Below are 23,651 nucleotides of genomic sequence, written 5' to 3' on the forward strand. Positions count from 1 at the left end.
TGAAGACCTTTTCATGACTGAGGCCCCCATTTATACTCTTCTTGCACTGCGTTTGCGTCATTGTTTTTTACGCAAAAGAGGCGCAAACTTACAAAATACAATTGGATTTTGTACCTTTGCGCCTGTTTTCTGTCAAAAGCGGCGCAAATGAGGCACCAAAAGAAGTATGAATATGGGCCTTAATGTCCTCGGGGAAGAATGGCACCTGGTGACCTATGGTGAGGGGCAGTATGGGGGTGTGACGCCAGGTCCTGCGTGGGCACTCAGGAGTGGAGGAGTGTTCATGGAAGTCATTCAATCAAAGAGACTCACTGGAGGGACTCCAACTAATCCTCACGGGACACCTGGTGACCTATGGTGAGGGGCAGTATGGGGGTGTGACGCCAGGTCCTGCGTGGCACCTTGTGACCTATGGTGAGGGGCAGTATGGGGGTGTGACGCCAGGTCCTGCATGGCACCTGGTGACCTATGGTGAGGGGCAGTACGGGGATGTGACGCCAGGTCCTGCGTGGCACCTTGTGACCTATGGTGAGGGGCAGTACGGGGATGTGACGCCAGGTCCTGCGTGGCACCTGGTGACCTATGGTGAGGGGCAGTACGGGGGTGTGACGCCAGGTCCTGCGTGGCACCTTGTGACCTATGGTGAGGGGCAGTACGGGGGTGTGACGCCAGGTCCTGCGTGGCACCTGGTGACCTATGGTGAGGGGCAGTATGGGAGTGTGACGCCCGGTCCTGCGTGGCGCCTGGTGACCTACGGTGAAGGGCAGTATGGGAGTGTGACGCCAGGTCCTGCGTGGCACCTGGTGACCTACGGTGAGGGGCAGTACAGGGGTGTGACGCCAGGTCCTGCGTGGCGCCTGGTGACCTATGCTGAGGGGCAGTACGGGGGTGTGACGCCAGGTCCTGCGTGACACCTGGTGACCTATGGTGAGGGGCAGTACGGGAGTGTGACGCCAGGTCCTGCGTGGCGCCTGGTGACCTATGCTGAAGGGCAGTATGGGAGTGTGACGCCAGGTCCTGCGTGGCGCCTGGTGACCTACGGTGAAGGGCAGTATGGGAGTGTGACGCCAGGTCCTGCGTGGCGCCTGGTGACCTACGGTGAAGGGCAGTATGGGAGTGTGACGCCAGGTCCTGCGTGGCGCCTTGTGACCTACGGTGAGGGGCAGTATAGGGGTGTGACGCCAGGTCCTGCGTGGCACCTGGTGACCTACTGTGAAGGGCAGTATGGGAGTGTGACGCCAGGTCCTGCGTGGCACCTGGTGACCTACGGTGAAGGGCAGTATGGGAGTGTGACGCCAGGTCCTGCGTGGCACCTTGTGACCTATGGTGAGGGGCAGTATGGGGGTGTGACGCCAGGTCCTGAGTGGTGCCTGGTGACCTATGGTGACGGGCAGTATGGGAGTGTGACGCCAGGTCCTGCGTGGCGCCTGGTGACCTATGGTGAGGGGCAGTATGGGGGTGTGACGCCAGGTCCTGCGTGGCACCTGGTGACCTACGGTGAAGGGCAGTACGGGGGTGTGACGCCAGGTCCTGAGTGGCACCTGGTGACCTACGGTGAAGGGCAGTATAGGGGTGTGACGCCAGGTCCTGCGTGGCGCCTGGTGACCTATGGTGAAGGGCAGTATGGGAGTGTGACGCCAGGTCCTGCGTGGCGCCTGGTGACCTACGGTGAAGGGCAGTATGGGAGTGTGACGCCAGGTCCTGCGTGGCACCTGGTGACCTACGGTGAAGGGCAGTATAGGGGTGTGACGCCAGGTCCTGCGTGGCGCCTGGTGACCTATGGGGAAGGGCAGTATGGGAGTGTGACGCCAGGTCCTGCGTGGCGCCTGGTGACCTATGGTGAGGGGCAGTATGGGAGTGTGACGCCAGGTCCTGCGTGGCGCCTTGTGACCTACGGTGAAGGGCAGTATAGGGGTGTGACGCCAGGTCCTGCGTGGCGCCTGGTGACCTATGGTGAAGGGCAGTATGGGAGTGTGACGCCAGGTCCTGGGTGGCGCCTGGTGACCTACGGTGAAGGGCAGTATGGGAGTGTGACGCCAGGTCATGCGTGGCGCCTTGTGACCTATGGTGAGGGGCAGTATGGGAGTGTGACGCCAGGTCCTGCGTGGCACCTGGTGACCTATGGTGAAGGGCAGTATGGGAGTGTGACGCCAGGTCCTGGGTGGCACCTGGTGACCTACGGTGAAGGGCAGTATGGGAGTGTGACGCCAGGTCCTGCGTGGCGCCTGGTGACCTACGGTGAAGGGCAGTATGGGAGTGTGACGCCAGGTCCTGCGTGGTGCCTGGTGACCTACGGTGAAGGGCAGTATGGGAGTGTGACGCCAGGTCCTGCGTGGCGCCTGGTGACCTACGGTGAAGGGCAGTATGGGAGTGTGACGCCAGGTCCTGCGTGGCGCCTGGTGACCTATGGTGAAGGGCAGTATGGGAGTGTGACGCCAGGTCCTGCGTGGGCACTCAGGAGTGGAGGAGTGTTCATGGAAGTCATTCAATCAAAGAGACTCACTGGAGGGACTCCAACTAATCCTCACGGGACAAGGGTGAAAGTTGCTTGTGGGAACCGTGCACGTGGCAGGAGGGGAAGGTCCAAGTGACGTCTCAGAGAATCCAGGACCTCAGTGAGATTGTGTCAGGGAGAAGAGGTGAGAACTCGTGTGAGTGCACTCAGAGGGTCAAACAATGGCAGGAATGACGGTTACATCATTGAATGTGAGATTCAAAGCAGGATGTGAATCTGCATTGCACAGTTCAATGGCTGTGCTAGAGATGTTTAGTAAAGGTTTGTTTTATGTTAAGCTGGGCTGAGGACCAGTCGTTGGAGGAGCGGCGTCTTCTTATTGAATAGTTGTATCCGCCTTTTATTATCTTATGACTGCATCTGGAATGATGAACAGCCAAGCTCAGAATGGCATCTTACTGTTGACAGGTTGTATCTAGAATGTTACTTTATTGTTGGACAGATATAGCTAAAGCACAGTTCATCTTGAATGGCTGCATGTGGGAATGTGCCTCACTGCTGGACTTTGGACCCTGGAGCAGCTTCTTATTGTTAACAGTTGCACCTGGAACACATTGTGAAAGCTCTGAGACTTGAATGGTGTCTCAATATTGCACAGCTGTGTGCACTTGTACAGAATATGTGAAGTGATGGCTCCTTTTCATTGGTTGTACATATAGAGGGTCATTCTGACCCTGGCGGCCGGTGGCCGCCAGGGCCACCGACCACGGGAGCACCGCCGACAGGCTGGTGGTGCTCCAATGAGCATTCTGACCGCGGCGGTTCAGCCGCGGTCAGAAGCGGAAAGTCAGCGGTCTCCCGCTGACTTTCCGCTGCTCATTGGAATCCTCCATGGCTGCGGAGCGCGCTCCGCAGCCATGAGGATTCTGACCCCCCCTACCGCCATCCAGTTCATGGCGGGAAAGCCGCCATGAACAGGATGGTGGTAGGGGGGGTCGCGGGGCCCCTGGGGGCCCCTGCCGTGCCCATGCCAATGGCATGGGCACGGCAGGGGCCCCCGTAAGAGGGCCCCAAAATGTATTTCACTGTCTGCCTTGCAGACAGTGAAATACGCGACGGGTGCAGTAGCACCCGTCGCACCTTCCCACTCCGCCGGCTCGATTACGAGCCGGCATCCTCGTGGGAAGGTCGTTTTCCCCCTGGGCTGGCGGGCGGTTTAACTGGAACCGCCCGCCAGCCCAGGGGAAAACTCGTAATACCCGCCGCGGTCTTTTGACCACGGCGCGGTAATTTGGAGGGCGGGATCCTGGCGGGCGGCCTCCGCCGCCCGCCAGGGTCATAATGAGGCCCATAGTAGTGTTTTAATGTACACATCTGGAATGGATTTTATGATTGAAAAGCTGTGTCTTTAAACATGCATCATAGGTAAACCAGATCTGGGTTGCTGTTTAATTTCATTCATAACCTAGAATTGTATTTTGTTGTTGAACAGTTCAGTCTGCAAAAGTGTTTTATTTTGGAACAACTGAAAATTGACTGTTGTTTTAATACTGAATAGTTCCGTTTGGAATAGTGATTTAGGGATGTATAGCTTTGTTCACAGTAATGCTTCAAATGACTGTATCTGAGACAGTGTTTATTATAAAACAGTTGGACTAGAGCGGTGTTAGATTGTGGAAAAGCCGTATCTGCAAAACATTGTATTGGTGTCAAGGTGTACAGATAATGGGTTTTAGTAACTGGATTTATCCAAAACGAGTTGTGTTGTTTCTTGTTTCTTTCTAGAATCATTTGTATATTGTTGATGGTAGTGTCTGGAATTCCCTTTTGTTGTATCTAGAATTGATTAATGGTTCTTTGCAGAAGGTTTCTCATTGTTCGTTGTTGGTGGTGTTTTATTGCTGAACACATCTGGAAAGACATTTATTGTTGAGTTAAATATGGAGTTTTATTACTGAAACAATTTCATGGAATGATGTATCATTGAACAACATCTGTGTCTGGAATGGTGATTATTGTTGATTAGTTTATGTAGTTCGGTTCTTTAATGATATAACAGTTGTAAATGGAATTGCATTTTATTATACACTGAATAAACTGTGATGTTTCACTATTATTCAAACACTGGTTTGACAAATAGTCTCTGTAATGATTTTTATGGTTGAGCAATTGCTTCGGGGATGGTGTTGTGTTGCTTCTCAGCGTATGGACAATATATTGGGGGTTATTCTAACTTTGGAGGAGGTGTTAATCCGTCCCAAAAGTGACGGTAAAGTGACGGATATACTACCAGCCGTATTACGAGTTCCATAGGATATAATGAACTCGTAATACGGCTGGTGGTAAATCCGTCACTTTTCCGTCACTTTTGGGACGGATTAACACCTCCTCCAAAGTTAGAATAACCCCCATTGTGTTGTCAAAGTGTGTTTCTGGAATGATTTTATGGTAGGACCCTCCTATACAGAAACTATTTACAGTTGACTGCATCTGGAATTGCATTTTATTGTCTAGCGTTGAATCTGGAAGGATGTTTTGTTGGTAATTGTATTTACCTGGAAGTGTTAATTGTATGCTTTAAAATAGATTTTTATGACTGACCAATTTCAACTAGAAACATGTTTTGTTGTAAATTGCTTGCATCTGAAATATTTCTTTTTATTGTTGATAGTTTTCTGGAAAGAAAATAACCTAAGTGTAACCTGACTTTTATTCTGCATTGGTGGGAAGTTGTGTCAGGACTGGTTGTTCAGGTGATTAATGCACAGGCTGAATCTAGAGTTTGTCTTACATTTTGTTTTTCGTTGACACGGTGATTCGTTGTTAAACAGTTGTGTAATTGTGTTAACGGACATCTGAAACTGAAGTGCCTCTTTATGATAACATGTGAGTTATTAAAAGATCACTTAACTCCATGTGATTCAATGTCTTCGAAGACTCCTGCCAGAGATGAGCCGCACGTTTCACCTGACTTCGGGTCCCGCTGACTCACAACATTCCAGTTTCAGACAGCATTTATTCACTCATTCATCACATCCCAAAGCGTCTATTTTGGTGCTGTCAATTTCAATAATTGAGTTTTCAGACAATGAGTGACTGAAGTCTGCGCCACCACTGAGAGCCACTCCCATGAGACAATGCGGGTGTGTCGGGGATGATCACTGCTGTGTGTACACACTGACACATATGCGATTACAAAGGTCGCACCAAACCCTCTACTTCATTGAGGATATTTGTGGAGCTATTTGTGGAGTGCGGATTCTGGGGTCATGGCCCGGGGTGGACTAGGATCAAACGTCCCCTTAGCCGGCATCATCCTTCTGCTGGTTCTACGTCTTCACACCTCCAGCTAGAGAGAGGTACTTTAATAGCCAGCGACAGCTGTTAGTGCGGACAATTAAACTTAGCCTCTCATCCTTCCAGGGTGGATACAATGAGCGCCTTTGAGCTGGTTACAGCTAAACCTGTCACTTTTGTGGTTTGGAAGTTTGATGTCAGCCCAGTCAAAGAGTGCAGTTATCAATATCGTCACTTAAATAACGGACAGTATGATTGAACACTCTGTCAGACACCAATTTCATTTTGTGTTGCAATACAAAATTACCGGCATTTAAAGCAAAAGGCCAGTCTGTCACTTTCCTCTAAAGTTTAGTGCTAAATGTGTCTTCAGACCATTTTGCACAGAACGATTTCTTTCATACGAAGTCCCATATTTATACTTTTACACGCAAAACTGCGAGGTTTTGCGTGTAGAAGTATAGCGCTGGCATTATGAATGACGCTAACTGGGTGTGGGAAGCGTAGGGGGAACTGGAGGTTGTGCGCCGGATTATGGCGCTACACTGTTTAGAAGCCAAAAAATTGCCTCTGAGAAGAGTAACGCCATTTTCTGATGCACAACCCCCATGGACATGGCTCCTGTCTTAGTAAAGGTCATAGGGGGTGATTCTGATGTTGGCGGGCGGCGGAAGCCGCCCGCCAAGCGGGAACCGCCAGAAGACCGTACCGCGGACGAAAGACCGCAGCGGTCATTCTGGGTTTCCCACTGGGCTGGCGGGCGACCGCCAAAAGGCCGCCCGCCAGCCCAGTGGGAAACAGCCTTCCCACAAGGACGCTGGCTCAGGATTGAGCCGGCGGAGTGGGAAGGTGCGACGGGTGCAGTGGCTCCCGTCGCGTATTTCAGTGTCTGCAAAGCAGACACTGAAATACAAGGTGGGGCCCTCTTACGGGGGCCCCTGCAGTGCCCATGCCATTGGCATGGGCACTGCAGGGGCCCCCAGGGGCCCCGCGGCACCCCCTACCGCCATCCTGTTCCTGGCGGGAGACCTGCCAGGAACAGGATGGCGGTAGGGGGTGTCAGAATCCCCATGGCGGTGGAGCGCGCTCCGCCGCCATGGAGGATTCTCAAGGGCAGCGGAAAGTCGGCGGTACACCGCCGACTTTCCGTTTCTGGCCGCTGCTGAACCGCCGCAGTCAGAATGCCCAGCGGTGCACCGCCAGCCTGTTGGCGGTGCTACCGCGGTCATTCGCCCTGGCGGTTTTTACCGCCAGGGTTAGAATGACCCCCATAGCCTTGCCCACCGCCCCAATGGCCATGCCCAGGGGACAAATGTCCCCTAGGCATAGCCGTTGGGGCACGTGCCTTTTGTGGGGGCCCCAAGTCAGGGCCCCAGAGCGTGAAAAAATAATAAAAAAAAATACTTACTGGGACTTACCTGGGATGGATCCCCCATCCTGTGGTATCTCTCTGGTGTGGGGGGGTGTCCCTGAGGGCCAGGGAAGGGCACCTGTGGGCTCTTTCCATGGTCTCTGACCAAGGAAATATGCCTAGGGTCCCCTAACGCCTGCCGATACCCAGGCCTCAAATAATGGCGCTAAGCAAGCTTGGCGCCATTATTTAAGGCCCCTATCCGCCCTTGCTGGATTTTAGCACGGGGGGATATATATGGCGGTAAGGCCATATCATCCTTTTCTGGACGGGAACACCTACCTTGCATCTCCTTGACGCAAGGTAGGTTTTCCCGTCCAGAAAACGATGTTAACTCCATAACTTAGGCGCTAGACGGGTCTAGCGCCAAAATATAAATATGGAGGTAGGTTTGTGCTGAATTAGCGTCATAAAAAATGACGCTAATTTAGTGCAAATCTAGTATAACTATGCCCCTAAACACAAAGGCCCTCATTTCGACCTTGGTGGTCTTTTTTAAAGACCGCCGAGGTACCACTGTGCGGAAGACCGCCTGTGCAGGTGGTTTTCCACGCAGCGTACTATGACTGCTGGCAGCCCTCTGTCTTTTTCCGGACGGAGAGCCGTCAGCAGCCATACTGGCGGTCAGCGGGGAAGTGGAGGCTGCTCCACCTCCACCGCCAAGTCATCAGAACACCGCCCACCGAATCACGTCCCATGATTCGGTGTGGTGGTGTTCTGGTGATGGGGAGCTGGCGGCGGAGCAGCCCCCATGGATCCCGTCCCCTCCAGGAGGATCAACGGACAAGTTAAGTTGATTGTCTGTTAGGGGAGGGGGTGTGGGGGTGTTGTGTGTTGTGTGCATGCATGGGGGTGTGCGTTTGAGTATGTAGAGGAGGTGTGTGTATGCATGCGGGGTGTGTTGTGTGTATGGGAAATGTGTGTGGGTCGGTCTGTGTGCATGTCTGTTTGTATGTGTGCGGGTATCTGTTGTAGTAGTGTATGTGTGCGTGTAGGGGTGTGTGTATGTGCATTTTGGGGGTGGGGATGGGGAGGGGCTGTGTGTATGTGCATTTTGGGGGTGGGGGTGGGGACGGGGATACTGCCACCTTTGGGGGTAACAGGGGGGTGGGAGGGGTGGGGGGAGGACTCGGGGTTGGGGAGGAGAGTGGGGGAAGGGGTGGAGGAGACCCCTATCAGTGCCAGGGAAGGAATTCCATGGCACTGATAGTGCCTACTGCCATGGATTTCATGGCGGTTCCAAACCACCTGAAATCCATGGCGGTATGCAGGGTTGTGATACCGCCGGCGGTCTGGTGACGGCCCACGGGCTGGAGACTGAAGTCTCCAGTCTAGCGGTCGTCACCGCCCTGGCGGTCGGAATGGAGAAGTGGTGGATGACCATGGCGGTAACCGCCATGGTCATAATTCCATTTTTTTTTCCGCTGGCCTGTTGGCGGTTTTACCGCCATTTCTCCCCCATCCGCCACGGTCATAATGACAGCCATAGTGTAAAAGAAAACAGCTGGGAACAACAGCTGTTTACTTTTTTAAACTTTTTTCTTAATGTTCCCATGCTTCTGCAATAGGTTGTTTACCCAAAAGCATACAATTATACAATATAAACACTGTGTAAAGGTGTAATGTAGATTTACTTTGGAATCTTTACACTTATATGTGTGGAGCATCTTTGACATTTTAACACAAAGTAAAGATCTGTAGTCGGTGGTCTAGGATGAATGTCGTCTGTAACCAGTAGGTCCAGACTTGAGTTCTTACAGAACACAAGAAGGTTCTGTTCTGCACCTTTGCACTGCAACGTAGAAACTTTAGACTGCACTAGGGGAGCTCTTCTTGCCATAGTCAGAGCAGTTCCTTTAGCAGCTTGTACAGTTGACGCAATGCTTTCCTTCCAGGTACCTGCACCAGTTACATCTGGAAATGGTGCTGAAATAGCAGGATTTTAGTTCCTTTGTAGTGACTCATGGGATGGAGTTTTTTAAAGTCAGGTACTGTAGATTACTACACTCTGGGAGCACTTCCTGAGAAGGGCTGCTTTAAGTATTTGTTTTTCTGCAAGGCTGGGGTTCTTTCTTTCTTTATGGAATTTCTAAATGTGCAAGTGCTGGTTGGTGTCGCAGAGAACTCCTGCAGTACTCTCTCTGCCCTCTAGAGGAAGGGCAGACACCTACAACTGTGCTGTGCCCTGACATCCAGAGGTAGCGCAGAGAACTCTTGCAGTACTCTCTCTGCCCTCTAGAGGAAGGGCAGACACCTACAACTGTGCTGTGCCCTGACATCCAGAGGTAGCGCAGAGAACTCTTGCAGTACTCTCTTTGCCCTCTAGAAGAAGGACGGAGACCTACAACTGTGCTGTGCCCTGACATCCAGAGGTAGCACAGAGAACTCTAGCAGTACTCTCTCTGCCCTCTAGAGGAAGGATGGAGACGTACAACTGTGCTGTGCCCTGACATCCAGAGGTAGAGCAGAGAACTCTTGCAGTACTCTCTTTGCCCTCTAGAAGAAGGACGGAGACCTACAACTGTGCTGTGCCCTGACATCCAGAGGTAGCACAGAGAACTCTAGCAGTACTCGCTCTGCCCTCTAGAGGAAGGGTAGAGACCTACAACTGTGCTGTGCCCTGACATCCACGTTAGCGCAGAGAACTCTTGCAGTACTCTCTCTGCCCTCTAGAGGAAGGGTGGAGACCTACAACTGTGCTGTGCCCTGACATCCAGAGGTAGCACAGAGAACTCTTGCAGTACTCTCTCTGCCCTCTAGAGGAAGGGTGGAGACCTATAACTGTGCTGTGCCCTGACCTCCAGAGGTAGCTCAGAGAACTCTTGCAGTACTCTCTCTGCCCTCTAGTGGAAGGATGGAGACGTGCAACTGTGCTTTGCCCTGACCTCCAGAGGTAGTGCAGAGAACTCTTGCAGTACTCTCTTTGCCCTCTAGAAGAAGGACGGAGACCTACAACTGTGCTGTGCCCTGACATCCAGAGGTAGCACAGAGAACTCTAGCAGTACTCGCTCTGCCCTCTAGAGGAAGGGTAGAGACCTACAACTGTGCTGTGCCCTGACATCCACATTAGCGCAGAGAACTCTTGCAGTACTCTCTCTGCCCTCTAGAGGAAGGGTGGAGACCTACAACTGTGCTGTGCCCTGACATCCAGAGGTAGCGCAGAGAACTCTTGCAGTACTCTCTCTGCCCTCTAGAGGAAGGGTGGAGACCTATAACTGTGCTGTGCCCTGACCTCCAGAGGTAGCTCAGAGAACTCTTGCAGTACTCTCTCTGCCCTCTAGTGGAAGGATGGAGACGTGCAACTGTGCTTTGCCCTGACCTCCAGAGGTAGTGCAGAGAACTCTTGCAGTACTCTCTCTGCCATCTAGTGGAAGCAAGAAGTCATTGCAGTCAAGTCATGCTCCGACACCTATTGGAAGGAGGGAGAACAGCAAGGTGGCCATGCACTAAATACTGGACAGCCAGCTGCAGTAACTTCACAAAATGGCGCCAATTCCTTGAAAATTGAGGTTTATTTTTACTTTTTTCTCTGACTAGAAATTAAGAGACTTCTGTGGAGTGGGGTGCGTGAGAAGGTTGCTGGGTACAGCGAGTGTCAAAGGAAAGGCTGCAGATGCCTTTTTTAACCCAGCACAGTTTAACTATCTGGAAATAAACTGTACACACATTTCAAATAGATAAGTATTTAGGAAAGGACAAATTAAGCACACTCTGTGTAATTCTGATTTATGATGGAAACAAATATTTTAACAGGACCAAGACAAACACAGTTTCCTTGGTCATGCGCACATGATAAATATTTACTGGTACCAATTTCCTGACATTATGGTGGGGATGCTGTATAGTTTTATCAGTTCAACTGTTTGTCTGTGGAAATGTAGTGGCCACTTCAGTGGAAAATATGCTGCCTGTAAATGCCGCTGTGTTACCACACCGTGCACTACTAACCTATTTTCAGCCATAAGCTGCATACCTCACCACTACCACTCTGCTGCTGAATGGGGGTGGGTCATTTTTAGGGTCAAGCGCACGCAAGCGCTCTACACCATGTTGTGATCTCTATGTGGGCATCTAACCACACCCATGTCACGCCCGTCACTTTCATTAGTTTGTAGCCTTTAAAAAAATCGATTGACTCCATTTGTGAAAGGTATGCATACGTCATGCCTTTTCCGGTGTTTAGCCCTCCTACAGTGCACAGTAAACTACTGAAAACATAGGAGGCTCTGAGTTTTCAACTGGTTTCTGGACTACTTTTTCTTTTCATTTCCTGTGCAGCGTGATCTTGCTGGGCAGAATTTGAGCGCTTTACATGGCATGACAGCCATCGGCTTGCATATGTGAAACTGCTTGACTTTTCTTTATTAGTGTATGTGGCAAGAAAAGTCCGGTGAGGAGTTTACAACACTAATAGCTCTAATGGGAGCAAACGCGAGACCCGTTACATTGCAAATGCATGTTCTATATTTGTTCTATGTGAGATTCTGGAATCTTATGGCATCCTTAATGTAACATTGATGGCAGCGACCCCATCCTAAAAATTCAACTGAATGTTCTAATAATGACTTTTTATCTCCACAGTTGGACAAAGTACTACAGATGCAACAGCTGCGGGCAGCAGTAAGTCAAGCCTCTCATGACTTTTACTTCTTAACATCTTTACTTTTAGACAGATTTTTAAAAGTCTTTACAAACACACCTATATGTATGTTCACTGCACCCCTTCCCTCCGTTTCAAGTGCCTTGTAGCAAACCAGGCATCTCATTTCTCAGTGTTCAGCATTCAGATCCTGGTCCCTTCCTGCTCCTCTATCACCCATCTTCGTGTTCTCATTGGCGCCCTCCTGCTCCTCTGTCACCCACCCTCGCGTTCCCATTGGTGCCTTCCTGGTTCTCTGTCACCCACCCTCGTGTTCCCATTGGTGCCTTCCTGGTTCTCTATCACCCACCCTCGTGCACTCATTGGTGCCTTCCTGTTCTCTATCACCTACCCTCGTGCTCTCATTGGTGCCTTCCTGTTCTCTTTCACCCACCCTCGTGTTCTCATTGGTGCCTTCATGACTCTCCATCATCCACCCTCGCGTTCCCATTGGTGCCTTCCTGCTCCTCTATCACCCACCCTCGTGTTCCCATTGGTGCCTTCCTGGTTCTCTATCACCCACCCTTGTGTTCCCATTGGCACCTTCCTGGTTCTCTATCACCCACCCTCGTGTTCTCATTGGTGCCTTCCTGGTCCTCTGTCACCCACCCTCGTATTCACATTGGTGCCTTCCTGCTTCCCTATCAACCACCCTCGTGTTCTCATTGGTGCCTTCCTGCTTCCCTATCACCCACCCAGACACCACATGCTCTCATAATTAAGAAATCAATTAGACCAATCAGAAGTCTCCAAATACAGTTTTAAAACATGCTTTATGTTATCTAAGTGCCACTAAATATTTATTATGTGAAAGAATCTTCAATCCGAGGTTGCATGCACCACCTAAAGAAGGGAACACTCAGGTCTGGGTCCCTGACCTTTAATACGAGGCTGGTGTAAGCCTGTCTCCGGGGCCCTGCAGCGCCAGCCCCCCCACCTCCTTAATGGTAAAAGAGAAGAGGCCTCTACTCCAATTCTGACTAGTGGTAGCCCATTCTTTATGTTTAGTAGCCAGCGGTGTGATGCACTCAAGCCCAGACTAGATCAAAGGAATGCTGGGGTGCTGACATTAATTAAAAACACCACAATCCCTTCTATATATTTGTCCTTTCAGAAAATGTCTAGTCTTATGATGTAAAACAAGCTCTACACCTTAAGCAATAATAAATGTATACAGTGTTCGTGCTTAAGTACCATAGATACTCAGAGGCACTAGAGTCGAATGGTACAGCTGTGTATGATGTCAGATCTGGTCAATTTCCGTGGTCTAGTTCTGAACGAATACTCCTATTGGGACCCATAAGAGGTGAGGTTGAAAGCGCATCCCACAGACAGCACATGTTTCGCCCTTTTGATGTGCTCAGGCCTTGGGCTTTCTCAAGGCTGCAACATTAATCAACAGAACATTTATATGAGATAAAAATTGAAGGATTCTCTTTTCAAGTATTAAAATCATCCCTCGTGGCCAGTGGTCAGACTAGTGTCACAACAATCATGCTAGTCAAGTAACAGAAGTGTCTCAAGGGTGACCTTCCGCATACATCATGAGATAAGCTATTGTTTGGAGCTGAAAGAATTGTGAAGGTAAAACAATGTATGCTTAGAAATGGACAGCAAGGAATTTATTTATAAAACTGTGTCAGATACTTCAGTAAATTGTTGTCCAACAACAGGGTTCCCCCACAGTAATGAACCTAGAAGGATTTCTGGAAAAACAAGCCCTTTGATAATATTGGGGTGATCTAGCACTGAAATAAAGGTAGTAGGTAGATTAACCATAAACTCAGGTTTGAGTGGGCAGTAGGGATAGCTGTGTGATTATGGGAGGCGTTAATTGTGGGTATTATATAAAAACAGGTTTGAATCAAATCCACTGGAGTAAATGGCAGAACGGAGAACTTGTGCAAGTCGTGTAAACCTGAGAGTGGTGCTAGGGTGAGGGGGCTAGTGGCTCAAACTATGTCTGGCACTAAAATCACAAATAAGTATCCCTTAAGATGTCAATAGATGAATCCCTGCTCAACCCTTGGCAGTCTGTCTCAGAGCAGACAGGCTTAGCATAGGAGAAAGGTGTGTATCGTATTAGAACACAACAATGCAGTAAAAATAAAAATAAAAATCAAACACTACTTTATAAGAATAGAACACATTTTGTTGATTAAGAGGACAACAAAATGACAAAAAACCAATGCAGAGAACCGGAGCCATGATTTTTCAAAGATGAAGAGGTTGCTCTAGCTCTGGATTTAAGCACATCAGAAAAACAAGTTCTGTAACTTCCTTTCTCCCATAGTTATAATAACTCTGACCTTGGCAAGTTGTTGGATTTATTCTAAGTAATATTTACATACTTTGAAATATTATTTTAGCTCACTCCAGTCAAAGGTTAGACTTTATTAAAGTTAAACAAAGTCCTCCCTTGTTACCTTATGGAGCTAATGCACTACAATGAGAAAAACAAAACTGGTCGTTTTTCCCCTCACCAGGGCAGAGAAAACTTCCTTTATAAGGCCCATGCTTCTAATTGTAAAGCACCCTATCCCTGGGGCACCTAGGAGGGAACGTAGGGGTGACTTTTATGTAAACATTTCGGGAGTACATTTAATTCCATTTGCATGTAGTTTTAATTTAAAAGCAGTCTGCACGCAAGGGCTCGGCAGGCTGGCTCTTAAAATGACAGCAGGCAACAGAGCAGCGCAAACTTAAGGGCATTAAATCTACCGGGCCTCTAAACCTACATGCCTTCCACATACTAAGGACTTAGGGGGTCATTCAAACTTTGGCGGGCGGCGGAGGCCGCCCGCCAAAGTTCCCCCGTCGAAAGACCGCTCCGCGGTCAAAAGACCGTGGGGGTCATTTCGACTTTCCCGCTGGGCCGGCGGGCGACCGCCAAAAGGGCGCCCGCCGGCCCAGCAGGAAAGACCCTGCAACAAGGAAGCCGGCTCCGAATGGAGCCGGCGGAGTTGCAGGGGTGCGACGGGTGTAGTGGCACCCGTCGCGATTTTCACTGTCTGCAAAGCAGACAGTGAAAATCTACATGGGGCCCTGTTAGGGGGCCCCTGCACTGCCCATGCCAGGGGCCCCACGACACCCGTTCCCACCAGCATGGTTCTGGCGGTGTAAACCGCCAGAACCAGGCTGGCAGGAAGGGGGTCGGAATCCCCATGGCGGCGCTGCGCTGGGCCAGGGGAAAACCGGCGGGAAACCGCCGGTTCCCCTTTTCTGACCACGGCTTTACCGCCGCGGTCAGAATGGCCCTGGAAGCACCGCCAGCCTGTTGGCGGTGCTTTCGTGGTCCCATGACCGCCAGGGTCGGAATGACCCCCTTAGTAGGTTGTCAAAACCAATTGTAATTACTCCTAACTCCCATATAACTTTTTAAACAGGGCACTGGCCCTGGGACTGGTTAGCAGGACGCAGGGCGCAATCAGAGTCTGTAACCAGTATCAGGCAAAATTGGGATGATCAGCGCAAAAAGGACTTTCTCACAGACTGTAGCTAGAATGTTGTTTAATTTTCAAGAATGTTGAAGAATACGGAGAACAATGACGTTTTTAAAGATTGAGATGATGGGGCAAAAAGAGAAGGAAGGTACAAGGAGGGTCTGTGTGAAAACCCCTAAATTGTAACCACTTAGTGAGATAATTGAATGCCTACTGATTTTACCTGTATCAAGGTCCAGTGAGACACAAAAATGGAGATATAGGGTTGGACCTGTTTGTGGTCCTGTAGAAAAATGTTGGTTAAAGGCTGTAGTGATTTAAGACTTCTACCTGGTGCATATGATCTCTCCAGCTGGACACAGGCCTTCGCCCCAAGCCACTAGTGCCCCTTATTACTTCACTTCTACTTGTAAGCTGTGTATCTCCCATCTTCATGCCCCTCACTCTGCTTGGTGGCTTTGCTCATTTCACTTCATATCCAGGCTGTTGCCACCAGGTCTGTGCTTCGGTGTACTGGGGGCTTTCCCTTCAGAAAGTGCTTTTTAACTTAATATTTGATGGATATAAATTGCTAAATGTGTATTTCTTTTATTTTTTTTTCTACCAGCAACTACAGTAGCTATAACATTAGATACAACAGCAGCCACAACAGCTGCCACCACGGTGGCAACAACAGCTGTCACCACCGCAGAAACAACACCTGCAACAACAGCTGCAACAACAGCAGCAACTACAGCAGCAACTACAGCAGCCCCGACAGCTGCCACAACAGCTGCCATCACAGCAGAAACAACACCGGAAACTACAGCAGCATCAACAGCAGCCACAACAGCAGCAACAACAGCTGCCATAACAGCTGCCACCACAGCAGAAACAACACCTGAAACAACAGCAGCCACAACAGCTGCCACCACGGTGGCAACAACAGCTGCCACCACAGCAGAAACAACAGCTGCCACCACAGCAGAAACAACAGCAGCAACAACAGCTGCAACTACAGCAGTAACAACAGCAGTAACTACAGCAGCCACAACAGCAGCCACAACAGCTGCCACAACAGCTGCCATCACAGCAGAAACAACACCTGAAACAACAGCAGCCACAACAGCTGCCACCACAGCAGAAACAACACCTGCAACAACAGCAGACACAACAGTAACCACAACATCAGTAACTACAGCAGCAACTACAGCAGCAACAACAGCAGCCACAACAGCTGCCACAACAGCAGCCACAACAGCTGCCACCACAGCAGAAACAATAGCTGCCACAGCAGCAACAACAGCAGCAACTACAGCAGCCACAACAGCAGCCACAACAGCTGCCACCACAGCAGAAACAACACTTGCAACAACAGCTGCCACTACAGCAGCAACAACAGCAGCGACTACAGCAGCCACATCAGCAACTACAACAGCAGCAACAACAGCAGCAACTACAGCAGCCTCAACAGCAGCAACAACAGCTGCCACAACAGCTGCCAACACAGCAGAAACAACACCTGAAACAACAGCAGCCACAACAGCTGCCACCACAGCAGAAACAACACCTGCAACAACAGCAGACACAACAGTAGCCACAGCAGCAGCAACTACAGCAGCCTCAACAGCAGCAACAACAGCTGCCACAACAGCTGCCAACACAGCAGAAACAACACCTGAAACAACAGCAGCCACAACAGCTGCCACCACAGCAGAAACAACACTTGCAACAACAGCTGCCACTACTGCAGCAACAACAGCAGAAACTACAGCAGCCACATCAGCAACTACAACAGCAGACACAACAGCACCCACAACTGCTGCCACCACAGCAGAAACAACAGCTGCCACAACAGCAGCCTCAACAGCTGCCACCACAGCAGAAACAACAGCTGCCACAACAGCAGCAACAACAGCAGCAACTACAGCAGCCACAACAGCAGCAACAACAGCTGCCACAACAGCTGCCACCACAGCAGAAACAACACCAGAAACTACAGCAGCATCAACAGCAGCCACAACAGCTGCCACAACAGCTGCCACCACAGCAGAAACAACACCTGAAACAACAGCAGTTACAACAGCTGCCCCCACGGTGGCAACAACAGCTGCCACCACAGCAGAAACAACAGCAGCAACAACAGCTGCAACTACAGCAGCAACAACAGCAGTAACTACAGCAGCCACAACAGCTGCCACAACAGCTGCCATCACAGCAGAAACAACACCTGAAACAACAGCAGCCACGACAGCTGCCACCACAGCAGAAACAACACCTGCAACAACAGCAGACACAACAGTAACCACAACATCAGTAACTACAGCAGCAACTACAGCAGCAACAACAGCAGCCACAACAGCTGCCACAACAGCAGCCACAACAGCAGCAACTGCTGCAGCCACAACAGCAGCCACAACAGCTGCCACCACAGCAGAAACAACATCTGCAACAACAGCAGACACAACAGTAGCCACAGCAGCAGCAACAACAGCAGCCGCTACAGCAGCCACAACAGCACCCACAACAGCTGCCACCACAGCAGAAACAACAGCTGCCACAACAGCAGCCACAACAGCTGCCACCACAGCAGAAACAACAGCTGCCACAACAGCAGCAACAACAGCAGCAACTACAACAGCCACGACAGCTGCCACCACAGCAGAAACAACACTTGCAACAACAGCTGCCACTACAGCAGGAACAACAGCAGCAACTACAGCAGCCACATCAGCAACTACAACAGCAGCAACAACAGCAGCAACTACAGCAGCCTCAACAGCAGCAACAACAGCTGCCACAACAGCAGCCACAACAGCTGCCACCACAGCAGAAACAACAGCTGCCACCACAGCAGAAACAACAGCAGCAACAACAGCTGCAACTACAACAGTAACAACAGCAGTAACTACAGCAGCCACAACAGCAGCCACAACAGCAGCCACAACAGCTGCCATCACAGCAGAAACAACACCTGAAACAACAGCAGCCACAACAGCTGCCACCACAGCAGAAACAACACCTGCAACAACAGCAGACACAACAGTAACCACAACATCAGTAACTACAGCAGCAACTACAGCAGCAACAACAGCAGCCACAACAGCTGCCACAACAGCAGCCACAACAGCTGCCACCACGGCAGAAACAATAGCTGCCACAACAGCAGCAACAACAGCAGCAACTACAGCAGCCACAACAGCAGCCACAACAGCTGCCACCACAGCAGAAACAACACTTGCAACAACAGCTGCCACTACAGCAGCAACAACAGCAGCGACTACAGCAGCCACATCAGCAACTACAACAGCAGCAACAACAGCAGCAACTACAGCAGCCTCAACAGCAGCAACAACAGCTGCCACAACAGCTGCCAACACAGCAGAAACAACACCTGAAACAACAGCAGCCACAACAGCTGCCACCACAGCAGAAACAACACCTGCAACAACAGCAGACACAACAGTAGCCACAGCAGCAGCAACTACAGCAGCCTCAACAGCAGCAACAACAGCTGCCACAACAGCTGCCAACACAGCAGAAACAACACCTGAAACAACAGCAGCCACAACAGCTGCCACCACAGCAGAAACAACACTTGCAACAACAGCTGCCACTACTGCAGCAACAACAGCAGAAACTACAGCAGCCACATCAGCAACTACAACAGCAGCCACAACAGCACCCACAACTGCTGCCACCACAGCAGAAACAACAGCTGCCACAACAGCAGCCACAACAGCTGCCACCACAGCAGAAACAACAGCTGCCACAACAGCAGCAACAACAGCAGCAACTACAGCAGCCACAACAGCAGCAACAACAGCTGCCACAACAGCTGCCACCACAGCAGAAACAACACCGGAAACTACAGCAGCATCAACAGCAGCCACAACAGCTGCCACAACAGCTGCCACCACAGCAGAAACAACACCTGAAACAACAGCAGTTACAACAGCTGCCACCACGGTGGCAACAACAGCTGCCACCACAGCAGAAACAACAGCAGCAACAACAGCTGCAACTACAGCAGCAACAACAGCAGTAACTACAGCAGCCACAACAGCTGCCATCACAGCAGAAACAACACCTGAAACAACAGCAGCCACGACAGCTGCCACCACAGCAGAAACAACACCTGCAACAACAGCAGACACAACAGTAACCACAACATCAGTAACTACAGCAGCAACTACAGCAGCAACAACAGCAGCCACAACAGCTGCCACAACAGCAGCCACAACAGCAGCAACTGCTGCAGCCACAACAACAGCCACAACAGCTGCCACCACAGCAGAAACAACATCTGCAACAACAGCAGACACAACATTAGCCACAGCAGCAGCAACAACAGCAGCCGCTACAGCAGCCACAACAGCACCCACAACAGCTGCCACCACAGCAGAAACAACAGCTGCCACAACAGCAGCCACAACAGCTGCCACCACAGCAGAAACAACAGCTGCCACAACAGCAGCAACAACAGCAGCAACTACAACAGCCACAACAGCTGCCACCACAGCAGAAACAACACTTGCAACAACAGCTGCCACTACAGCAGGAACAACAGCAGCAACTACAGCAGCCACATCAGCAACTACAACAGCAGCAACAACAGCAGCAACTACAGCAGCCTCAACAGCAGCAACAACAGCTGCCACAACAGCTGCCACCACAGCAGAAACAACACTTGCGACAACAGCAGACACAACAGTAGCCACAGCAGCAGCAACTACAGCAGCCGCTACAGCAGCCACAACAGCACCCACAACAGCTGCCACCACAGCAGATACAACAGCTGCCACAACAGCTGCCACCACAGCAGAAACAACAGCTGCCACAACAGCAGCAACTACAGCAGCCACAACAGCAGCCACAACAGCTGCCACAACAGCTGCCACCACAGCAGAAACAACACTTGCAACAACAGCTGCCACTACAGCAGCAACAACAGCAGCAACTACAGCAGCCACATCAGCAACTACAACAGCAGCCACAACAGCACCCACAACAGCTGCCACCACAGCAGAAACAACAGCTGCCACAACAGCAGCCACAACAGCTTCCACCACAGCAGAAACAACAGCTGCCACAACAGCAGCAACAACAGCAGCAACTACAGCAACCACAGCAACAACAGCAGTAACTACAGCAGCCACAACAGCTGCCACAACAGCTGCCATCACAGCAGAAACAACACCTGAAACAACAGCAGCCACGACAGCTGCCACCACAGCAGAAACAACACCTGCAACAACAGCAGACACAACAGTAGCCACAGCAGCAGCAACTACAGCTGCCTCAACAGCAGCAACAACAGCTGCCACAACAGCTGCCAACACAGCAGAAACAACACCTGAAACAACAGCAGCCACAACAGCTGCCACCACAGCAGAAACAACACTTGCAACAACAGCTGCCACTACTGCAGCAACAACAGCAGAAACTACAGCAGCCACATCAGCAACTACAACAGCAGCCACAACAGCACCCACAACTGCTGCCACCACAGCAGAAACAACAGCTGCCACAACAGAAGCCACAACAGCTGCCACCACAGCAGAAACAACACTTGCAACAACAGCTGCCACTACTGCAGCAACAACAGCAGAAACTACAGCAGCCACATCAGCAACTACAACAGCAGCCACAACAGCACCCACAACTGCTGCCACCACAGCAGAAACAACAGCTGCCACAACAGCAGCCACAACAGCTGCCACCACTGCAGAAACAACAGCTGCCACAACAGCAGCAACAACAGCAGCAACTACAGCAGCCACAACAGCAGCAACAACAGCTGCCACAACAGCTGCCACCACAGCAGAAACAACACCGGAAACTACAGCAGCATCAACAGCAGCCACAACAGCTGCCACAACAGCTGCCACCACAGCAGAAACAACACCTGAAACAACAGCAGTTACAACAGCTGCCACCACGGTGGCAACAACAGCTGCCACCACAGCAGAAACAACAGCAGCAACAACAGCTGCAACTACAGCAGCAACAACAGCAGTAACTACAGCAGCCACAACAGCAGCCACAACAGCTGCCATCACAGCAGAAACAACACCTGAAACAACAGCAGCCACGACAGCTGCCACCACAGCAGAAACAACACCTGCAACAACAGCAGACACAACAGTAACCACAACATCAGTAACTACAGCAGCAACTACAGCAGCAACAACAGCAGCCACAACAGCTGCCACAACAGCAGCCACAACAGCAGCAACTGCTGCAGCCACAACAGCAGCCACAACAGCTGCCACCACAGCAGAAACAACATCTGCAACAACAGCAGACACAACATTAGCCACAGCAGCAGCAACAACAACAGCCGCTACAGCAGTGACAACAGCACCCACAACAGCTGCCACCACAGCAGAAACAACAGCTGCCACAACAGCAGCCACAACAGCTGCCACCACAGCAGAAACAACAGCTGCCACAACAGCAGCAACAACAGCAGCAACTACAACAGCCACAACAGCTGCCACCACAGCAGAAACAACACTTGCAACAACAGCTGCCACTACAGCAGGAACAACAGCAGCAACTACAGCAGCCACATCAGCAACTACAACAGCAGCAACAACAGCAGCAACTACAGCAGCCTCAACAGCAGCAACAACAGCTGCCACAACAGCTGCCACCACAGCAGAAACAACACTTGCGACAACAGCAGACACAACAGTAGCCACAGCAGCAGCAACTACAGCAGCCGCTACAGCAGCCACAACAGCACCCACAACAGCTGCCACAACAGCAGATACAACAGCTGCCACAACAGCTGCCACCACAGCAGAAACAACAGCTGCCACAACAGCATCAACAACAGCAGCCACAACAGCTGCCACCACAGCAGAAACAACACTTGCAACAACAGCTGCCACTACAGCAGCAACAACAGCAGCAACTACAGCAGCCACATCAGCAACTACAACAGCAGCCACAACAGCACCCACAACAGCTGCCACCACAGCAGAAACAATAGCTGCCACAACAGCTGCCACAACAGCAGCCACAACAGCTTCCACCACAGCAGAAACAACAGCTGCCACAACAGCAGCAACAACAGCAGCAACTACAGCAACCACAGCAACAACAGCAGTAACTACAGCAGCCACAACAGCTGCCACAACAGCTGCCATCACAGCAGAAACAACACCTGAAACAACAGCAGCCACGACAGCTGCCACCACAGCAGAAACAACACCTGCAACAACAGCAGACACAACAGTAGCCACAGCAGCAGCAACTACAGCTGCCTCAACAGCAGCAACAACAGCTGCCACAACAGCTGCCAACACAGCAGAAACAATACCTGAAACAACAGCAGCCACAACAGCTGCCACCACAGCAGAAACAACACTTGCAACAACAGCTGCCACTACTGCAGCAACAACAGCAGAAACTACAGCAGCCACATCAGCAACTACAACAGCAGCCACAACAGCACCCACAACTGCTGCCACCACAGCAGAAACAACAGCTGCCACAACAGAAGCCACAACAGCTGCCACCACAGCAGAAACAACAGCTGCCACAACAGCAGCAACAACAGCAGCAACTACAGCAGCCACAACAGCAGCAACAACAGCTGCCACAACAGCTGCCACCACAGCAGAAACAACACCGGAAACTACAGCAGCATCAACAGCAGCCACAACAGCAGCCACAACAGCTGCCACAACAGCTGCCACCACAGCAGAAACAACACCTGAAACAACAGCAGCCACAACAGCTGCCACCACAGCAGAAACAACAGCAGCAACAACAGCTGCAACTACAGCAGCAACAACAGCAGTAACTACAGCAGCCACAACAGCTGCCATCACAGCAGAAACAACACCTGAAACAACAGCAGCCACGACAGCTGCCACCACAGCAGAAACAATAGCTGCCACAACAGCAGCAACAACAGCAGCAACTACAGCAGCCACAACAGCAGCCACAACAGCTGCCACCACAGCAGAAACAACACTTGCAACAACAGCTGCCACTACAGCAGCAACAACAGCAGCAACTACAGCAGCCACATCAGCAACTACAACAGCAGCAACAACAGCAGCAACTACAGCAGCCTCAACAGCAGCAACAACAGCTGCCACAACAGCTGCCAACACAACAGAAACAACACCTGAAACAACAGCAGCCACAACAGCTGCCACCACAGCAGAAACAACACCTGCAACAACAGCAGACACAACAGTAGCCACAGCAGCAGCAACTACAGCAGCCTCAACAGCAGCAACAACAGCTGCCACCACAGCTGCCAACACAGGAGACACAACCCCTGACACAACAGCAGCCACAACAGCTGCCACCACAGCAGAAACAACACTTGCAACAACAGCTGCCACTACTGCAGCAACAACAGCAGAAACTACAGCAGCCACATCAGCAACTACAACAGCAGCC

General features: G+C 50.9%; 1 protein-coding gene across 1 annotated transcript in view; it reads left to right on the forward strand.

Annotated features, from left to right (window-relative positions):
* Positions 1–23,651, forward strand: part of LOC138301833 (homeobox protein 2-like) — a 54,435-nt gene that overhangs the window by 4,989 nt on the left and 25,795 nt on the right. The window contains exon 2 of the mRNA XM_069242331.1: positions 991–2,419. Coding sequence (XP_069098432.1) covers positions 991–2,419 — 1,429 coding nt within the window. The remainder of the gene's footprint in view (positions 1–990; positions 2,420–23,651) is intronic.

The sequence above is a fragment of the Pleurodeles waltl genome, chromosome 6 (assembly GCF_031143425.1).
Source record: "Pleurodeles waltl isolate 20211129_DDA chromosome 6, aPleWal1.hap1.20221129, whole genome shotgun sequence".
Lineage (NCBI taxonomy): Eukaryota > Metazoa > Chordata > Amphibia > Caudata > Salamandridae > Pleurodeles > Pleurodeles waltl.